We start from the raw sequence: 8,203 nt of genomic DNA, 5'->3' as shown, positions 1-8,203 counted from the left end.
TAGCTACTGTTTTGATGGTTTTAGCCAATGTTTTGCTGATTTTAGCTAACTGCAGCTACTGTTTTGCTGATTTTAGCTACTGCTTAGTTAACCCTCCAAGCACCATAGGAGACCAAACTGTAAATTCTGCTATTTGCTGTTTTTGACTCTCGATATAATCTGCCAGTTTAAAGAGTGATTTGGTGAAACTTGTTCAGGATTTGTTTTTTAACGTAGTTTCTTTTTATTTCGTGACCTCTTCTATTGAAAGCTGTAAAGAACAGGAGCTCTGAACTAATCAATCGCTCTTTACACCAAGTAAGGTCCGAGTTGTTCCCATTGACTCCCATTATAAACACATTTCTGATTTTCTGTAATCCTGATGGATTATAAAGTTTTTATTATGAATTCCTGATGAATCTAAACCTCTACCTTGAAAATAAATGGAAAACAGGATTTAGGTATTTTGATTAGAATCATTATCAGTTATTGATCTAGTTAAGGCCGTAAAAAATATTCCACTTAAACTCATTTTTGGAAAATGTTCATATTTTGTTTTGCCAGTAAAATAATCTCAGGTTTCTATGACAAAATTAGTTTAAAAATGTAAAATACATGAAAATAAAAAATGATGTTAAGGTCTGAAGTTGGAATAATTTGATGTACGTTTAGTGTACTGTCATTTTAAAGGTTAGTTTTTGTTTTGGTTGTTTTAGCGTGTTTTGCTAATTGTGACTACGGCTTTAGTCGTTTCAGCTAATGTTTTGCTAATTTCAGCTTTTGGTATACGAATTTTAGATTTTCCATGTGTTTTGCTAACGGTAACAAAGGTTTTAATTTTACCTACTGTTTTGCTGATTTTAGCTACTACTTTGTAAATTTTTACTATTAGCATGTTTGGCTAATTTTAACTGTTAATTTTAGCATTAGCATGAAATCTGCCAGTTGTAGTCGATGTGTTGTTTATTGTTGTTTATTTTAGCTACTGTTTAGTTTTATTTTTAGCATGATTTGCCAATAATAAATGTTTTCTTGTTTCTATTAATTTTAGCTTTTGTTAGACTAATTTAATTTTTTTTTAACAAACTTTTTTAAATCTACAGTTTTGCTGCTTTATAGCTACGGCTTCGTTAATTTTTTTTAAAAATCTTGAATAATTGTGAAATATTTCACTCCTACAAACGAATATCAGGTTTAACTTTGGTCATTTTATTTTAGAGTTGTTTAACGTGATCATAAATGTTTTTATAGTGTTTCTTTTCTCGTCTGTCAAAAATAGATTTTGTTTTTCAGAAGCGTTTTATTTCTTTATCTGAGTCATAAACTTTAGTAAAAAGGAGGAGTAGAATTCAAACCGACGGTCGTTTTTCTCCTGAATAACCTCCAGGTTTCCGTCCTTCCAGCTCCGCAGGTGCGAGCGCCCGTCAGTCCCGCCCTCCAACATGGCGGATAAAAACACCAGGATCGCCATCGTCAACCACGACAAGTGCAAACCTAAAAAATGCCGTCAGGAGTGCAAGAAGAGCTGCCCGGTGGTCCGCATGGGTGAGTGTCCGGACCACGGCAGCTCCCCGGCAGCAGGAAGCGGTGTTCATGTCAAACTGTGTGTCTGCAGGTAAACTGTGCATCGAGGTGACGTCTCAGAGTAAGATCGTCTGGATCTCAGAGTCTCTGTGTATCGGCTGCGGCATCTGCATCAAGGTACCGCCAGCGGGACGGAACGTGGTTCTGGGTCCAGTCCGAGTCCCCTCACCAGGTCTTTCTCGTTGCAGAAATGTCCGTTTGGAGCGTTGTCCATCGTGAACCTTCCCAGCAACCTGGAGAAAGAAACGACCCACAGATATTGTGCCAACTCCTTCAAACTGCACAGGTACGCAGGTTTGAGTCCGGAGGCGGCTCCTTCAACCAAAGTATCCTTGGATTCCAAAAATAAAACTGGGGGCACAAACTAAACACGTCTGTATCGCTGAGAAATATTTTAATTAGACGCCACTAAAATATAAAAAAATATTTCTCAAGTAAACTTTAACTTTTTATTTACTTTTAATAAAAAATGTACTGATGTTTATCTCATTAGAAATGTTTTTTTACTAATTGTGCCCAATTTTTAGTTTATTGTATCTTCTGTTTTACTATTAGCTCATTTTAGCCAGTGTTCTACCATGGTAGCTAATGTTTAGCTAATGTTTAGCTTCTTATTCCCCTATTTTAAGCTAGTACTTTTGTTCATTTTAACTTTTTTGTTTATTAGTTTTAGCTTTAACGTGTTTTTTGCTGTTTGGCTGCTCTTACTTCGTATTTTTGCTCATTTTAATCTTATTTTCGTCTCGTTTTAATTTTAGCTGTTTGATTTTAGATTGTTTTAAACTAATTTCCGCAGCCTTTCAGCGCTCGCTGTTGAAATGTGATTTATTCATAGTTTTCTGTGTTTGTTTGTTTTCTCGCAGTGAATTTTGTAAAAAAATAAAATAAACCGTTCATAAAAAGTAAAACTGATTTTGCTGCTTATCGAAACAAATCGATGATCAGGAAATCGTTCCTTCAATAATAAAAATAAAAAGTCCCCTCTCAAATGTTCCAACATTTCCTTTACGCATCCTCTAATTGTTTGTGTCGGTTAATCCAGATTATTATTCTCATGTCCTTTGTGCTGCAGGCTGCCTATTCCCAGGCCCGGGGAGGTTCTGGGTCTGGTGGGGACCAACGGTATCGGGAAGTCCACGGCTCTGAAGATCCTGGCTGGAAAACAGAAACCCAACCTGGGGAAATACGACGTGAGTGTCGACCCGCCGGACCCGACCCTGCACGGGAGATTATAATCTGGGTGTAGCTGCTTTATGTTTTATCTGCTGGTTGTGTTTGAGTTTGATAAACTTCATGTTTCCAAGTCGGGAAGTAAAAAAAACTAAAATTAAAGGTTTGAATTCATGATGTTTGATACAAAACTTTAAAAATGGGACAATTATCAGAACAAATTAATCCTCAGTGACCTCAAATTAACATTTTGTTGTTTTTGAGCTTCATGTTCAAATCTGCCTTCAGTCGTATAAACGCTAATTATCCATCGACTCTCTGAACCTCGTTCTCGCAGTGAGCTCTTTCATGAGGCTCTGGGCCACCAATCCAAGTAGCAACAGAGCCGTAACAGCTGCAGCTCAGTAATGTGATGAACAGATGACGAGGAGCGACCGCCGCTCTCACGAGGTTGAACAACTAACGGGTTTATCATGGAGGGAATATTGACGAGGCACAACTTGTAGTTAATTTAGAACGTGGTTAACCAGAAAGAGGATCGCTTCAGAGCAGTCTTCATCATCGTCATCATCAATGCTCCACTTCAACCCAGCTGAGTTCTGCTCCACGCCTCCTTTGGTTCTGCTCCTGCTTCACCTCTGAAAGCTCTCGTCTTTGCAGAAAGTGGCCGGCGTCATCTGAGACTTGTTAATGTTCAGAGGGAGGAGAAAGACGGACTGGTCTTTTCGGCCATTTTGCAGAAGGAGCCACGTGAGAACAAACGTGTGAACGTCCTGCAGAGTTTAAATCCACCTTCAGTCCTCGTTGGCCGAGGAAGCTCCAACTGTTCAACCAAAGGGTTGAGCCAAGTACAACAGAAACCTGGAGGTGCCTGTCCTCTGGTTCTGGTCATCAGAACCTGTTTTGATCGTCTACGACTGAGATGAACCTTGTTTTTGTTGATTCATTGAATTTGTGTTGTAAACATCAGGCTGTAAACATCAGGCTGTAAACATCTGGCTGTAAACATCTGGCTCTGGTTTTGTTTGTGGTTATTTAAACTTGGTGTTTTTTCTGTCCCAGAATCCTCCCGACTGGCAGGAGATCCTGACCTACTTCAGAGGTTCTGAGCTGCAGAACTACTTCACCAAAATCCTGGAGGACGACCTGCGGGCCATCGTCAAGCCCCAGTACGTGGACCAGATCCCCAAAACCGTGAAGGTCTGTGACCTCAGCAGGACTAACATTCGGGGTCCGTTTGGGTCGGGGTTTGGTTTTAACTGCCGGTCTGTGCCTGCAGGGCTCGGTGGGGGCCATCCTGAGCAGGAAGGACGACATGGACACTCAGAACATCGTCTGCGATCAGCTCGGTACAAACATTTTAATCCGCTCGTCGTTTCCTCGTTAGTAAGTGTCTAACCTGCACGGTGTCTGCTCAGATCTGACTCACCTGCGGGAGAGGAACGTGGAGGATCTGTCCGGGGGGGAGCTGCAGAGGTTCGCCTGCGCCGTCGTCTGCATCCAGAAGGCCGACATGTGAGTGTTGCCCGTCGCTCTGACCTTTGACCCTTCGCCCGCTGACGCCCCGTTGTCTGCTGCAGTTTCATGTTCGACGAGCCGTCCAGCTACCTGGACGTCAAACAGCGTCTGAAGGCCGCCATCACCATCCGCTCGCTCATCACGCCGGACAGGTGGGGGGTCGCCCGTCGCCGTCGGTTCCTCTGGCCGCCGCGTGTTTTTCACGTGCGTTTGTTTCAGATACATCATCGTGGTGGAGCACGACCTGAGCGTGCTGGACTACCTGTCAGACTTCATCTGCTGCCTGTACGGAGTCCCGAGCGCCTACGGAGTCGTCACCATGCCCTTCAGCGTCCGAGAAGGTACGACTCAGACCTGGACTCCAAGGACGTCAAGATTTAATCTGATACTTAAAGTACAAAAAGGAACAGATGAACCCGTCCCGGAGTTTGAATAGTGAATGTTTGTAGGTTTGGAGAGGAGTGTTTTTCTGGACTGGAATACTTGAGTACTTTATAGACGCATAAAAACTAGAAAGCACAGTTTCCTCAAATGATGGAGGTGACGGTCTACGTATGTAAAACTTGTATTTAAATGTGGCGACCTAATGATCGATGGTCTGTTTTACGTCTAAATGTAGCTCGGTCCAAAATGGACGTCGGTCTCTGGCTCGTTTCACAACGATGCAGAGAAATATTTTACATCACTAAAACAAATTGTTCCACGGTGACATAAAAGACAACGATAACGGTGAAGTAGCTCGAATAACGTTTTGATTCATAGAGTTTTCCTTGTTTAGTCCGTCTCCGTGATGTTGGACTGTTTTATACGGCCGGCTGGAAACTGGAGTTTAATGGTGAAGACCTTCATCTGTCCGTCCGTGGACAGTTTCCTGTCTGAGCTCTAAATTATAATCCTTTAACACAGAAATGTCCAACCTCACAGCTGAACACCTCAAGGGTCAACGATGGTCCCTGTTCATTTCAAGGTCAAAGGTCACAGTCGACCCATGTGTTAAAACTTGTTTATCCTCCAGCTGAGTAACACAGAACTGTCCAACACTGTGTCCTCCCTGTCTGTCCATCCATCAACAGATGTTAAACAGTTGTATTTAATAATGAAATGAAATATTGTCGTACTCTGAACACGGCTGGCTTACATCATCAGATCTGGGTCTTATCTGACCCGATCCTGAGCCTCGGTCCAGTACCTCACCTTTCAGTTTGCTTCATCCTTTTTCTTCCGTTCCTTCAGGCATCAACATCTTCCTGGACGGTTACGTTCCCACAGAGAATCTCCGGTTCCGTGAAACCTCGCTGGTCTTTAAGGTGGCAGAAACGGCCAATGAGGAGGAGGTGAAGAGGCTCAGGCATTACCAGGTCTGCCTTTACTTCTTTTTACTGCCTGTGATGTGTCTTTAGTATCCCGGACGAGCCCCCAATCATTTTTATAACAAATGTTCTTGAAGCTCTCGGTTCCTCTTGTGGTTCCTTCTTCAGTACAGATTTTAAAAGTCTGATATGGACTCTGGTTTTCAGTACCCGGACATGGAGAAGACGATGGGCGAGTTTTCTCTGGGAATCAAAGGAGGAGAGTTCACGGACTCGGAGATCATGGTGATGCTGGGGGAGAACGGTGAGCTGCCGGCTCGGTTCTGAACCCTGAACTAACTCAAACCTCATGAAGTTTTAAAGCCTTTCCTGTTCACAGGGACGGGGAAGACCACCTTCATCAGAATGTTGGCCGGAGGGCTCAAACCCGACGGAGGAGGTGAGTTTTTCCTCACACAAACCGTAACTTCTACAGAACCAAACACCGACTCCGACCCGTCTTTCAGGTGAAGTTCCCATCCTGAACGTCAGCTACAAACCTCAGACCATCAGCCCCAAGTTTAAGGTGAAGGATCCGGCAGGTTGGGGTAAATCGAGGACGGGTTGAGGGTCTGGTTTAACGTTGGTGTGTCCGCCCACAGGGCAGCGTCCGAGCTCTGCTCCACGAGAAGATCCGGGACGCCTACACTCACCCCCAGTTCATCACCGACGTGATGAAGCCACTGCAGATCGAGAGCATCATCGACCAGGACGTAAGATTCAACCCGGTTCCGTCCTGAGGACCTGAACGTTACCGGAGCAAAAATGTTCGACATAAAACAAACGCTCCGGTTTAACCCGAATAATCCTTGCTGTTGCTAAGCAACCGGTGGTCAGGAAGTGAAACGGCGGTGGTTTCTACAGATCACGAAGTTTAGATAGAGATGAGTTTAAAGAAATGAGAATCCAGTTCGTCTCCTTTGAGTCAACACTTGATTAGTTTTTGTTTTTACATTCAGTGACGACATGTAGGTCGGACTTACAAAAATAATACAAATATTATGGTATGGCAAATAGTTTAGTATGTAGATAAAACACAAGTTAGAAATAAATAGAAATTCAAAAAATAAGAACCAAAGATTATTCTTTACCTTTCTAAGAAAAAAGATCAAGTTCAAGTCAGTTTTATTGTCGTTCACATCACGTGGTACATGAGGTGGAACGAAGTTATGTACTCAGGGTCCCAGTTACACCCAACAAAAGTATAAAAAGAAACGGTATACAGGGATCTAAGATATACGCTAAACACTAATAATGTAAAACAATACGGCGTAACAACAGCAGCCCGAACATGAGTCTGTGGTGAGCAGATGGTATCAGCAGGAGATCAGTAGCATAGATAATCAGCAGCACAAATAAATCACATCACCAATTAAAGTGGCATTACAGTGATTTTCCTGGTTAGGAATCTGAGTAACAGCTTCAGGGTAGAAGCTGTTACTCAGTCTCAAAGGAACACTGATACGTGTCAGTTTAAAAAGTTTGGTAGAAAACTATTGGGTTACGCCAAAATCTAAAATGGCCGCAGCCAAACTGGCCACCTTGATTTTTTTTTGAGGAAACTACATTTTCTACCCTTTTAAAAAATTACTGCTTAGAAGTCTAATTTCCTCAAATAATTAGGGTGGCTAAAGATTAATCTATAAGGTCCAAGGCCCCCATTGGCCACCCCCTGGCTCTGTCACTGAGCCTGGTCGTGGATAAAATGGCTCCCTCTGTCACTCTGCTCTACCTCAGACAAACAAAAAATAAAAGCTTCCCTCTCTTCTTCACAGTGTCACTCCTTCCCACTTGAACATCTGGCTCCAAAAACATTTAGGTTTACTTTATTCTCTTTTCAACTCCAGTCCAGAAAAACACTCATCTCAAAAACTACAAACATTCACAGTTCAAACAGCTCCGAGACGGGACGTGGACGTACCGCTTGTTTATATTCAGTTATCAACAGCCTGTTCTTGGTGCAGGAAAAAACATTTAAGTTACACTTTGATGGCATTCTAAAAATCATAATTGTCGTCCTTTACATGTTTGTTTAAAAGTTTTAAAAACGCGAACGTTAAACGTTTCCATTGTCACTTCCAGAAGTAAACATTTGTCATATTTGCTCAGATTATTTAAGAACACGTTGACCATCATCATGAGACGGATGTCGTGTGAATTTCATTTTATTTTTTAACTGGTTTTATGACACTGCAATATTCTGTGGTTGTATTGGTGACAATTTGGGGGGAAATGAAACATTTACACTCTTAAAGAACTAACTGGGCTGAAACGGTGTAAGAAACATTTAAAACAGAGCGGTCTTATGAAACTGGTCCACATGGTCGCCCTCCTCTGCTCCTCCAGGTCCAGAACCTGTCCGGTGGTGAGCTGCAGAGAGTCGCCCTCACTCTGTGTCTGGGGAAACCGGCCGACGTTTACCTGATCGACGAGCCGTCGGCGTACCTGGACTCTGAGCAGAGGTTGATGGCTGCCAGAGTCATCAAGAGGTGAGGCTCCTTCATCACCTGGGAGGCGGGCAATCATGTAATTACTTGTGCGTCTCAAGAACGACTGACCGCCACAGCTGTGAAACCTTAGCAAACGCAACACCTGATGTAACT

General features: G+C 42.9%; 1 protein-coding gene across 1 annotated transcript in view; it reads left to right on the top strand.

The window, feature by feature from the left end:
* Positions 1–8,089, top strand: part of LOC119410104 (ATP-binding cassette sub-family E member 1) — a gene marked incomplete at its 3' end in the record, with an annotated part of 10,476 nt that extends 2,387 nt beyond the window's left edge. The window contains 15 exon segments of the mRNA XM_037677014.1: positions 1,383–1,524; positions 1,595–1,680; positions 1,752–1,849; positions 2,636–2,753; positions 3,796–3,933; positions 4,013–4,082; positions 4,152–4,248; positions 4,314–4,403; positions 4,471–4,592; positions 5,485–5,609; positions 5,769–5,865; positions 5,941–6,000; positions 6,068–6,126; positions 6,203–6,313; positions 7,947–8,089. Of these exon segments, the coding sequence (XP_037532942.1) occupies positions 1,422–1,524; positions 1,595–1,680; positions 1,752–1,849; positions 2,636–2,753; positions 3,796–3,933; positions 4,013–4,082; positions 4,152–4,248; positions 4,314–4,403; positions 4,471–4,592; positions 5,485–5,609; positions 5,769–5,865; positions 5,941–6,000; positions 6,068–6,126; positions 6,203–6,313; positions 7,947–8,089 (1,517 nt within the window).
* Positions 8,090–8,203: the final 114 nt, after the last annotated feature.

Source organism: Nematolebias whitei, chromosome 1 (genome assembly GCF_014905685.2).
Source record: "Nematolebias whitei isolate Nwh7 chromosome 1, NemWhi1, whole genome shotgun sequence".
In the NCBI taxonomy this organism is placed as follows: Eukaryota; Metazoa; Chordata; class Actinopteri; order Cyprinodontiformes; family Rivulidae; genus Nematolebias; species Nematolebias whitei.
The sequence above is the reverse complement of the archived record's forward strand: the minus strand, read 5'-3'. Positions and strand labels throughout refer to the sequence as shown.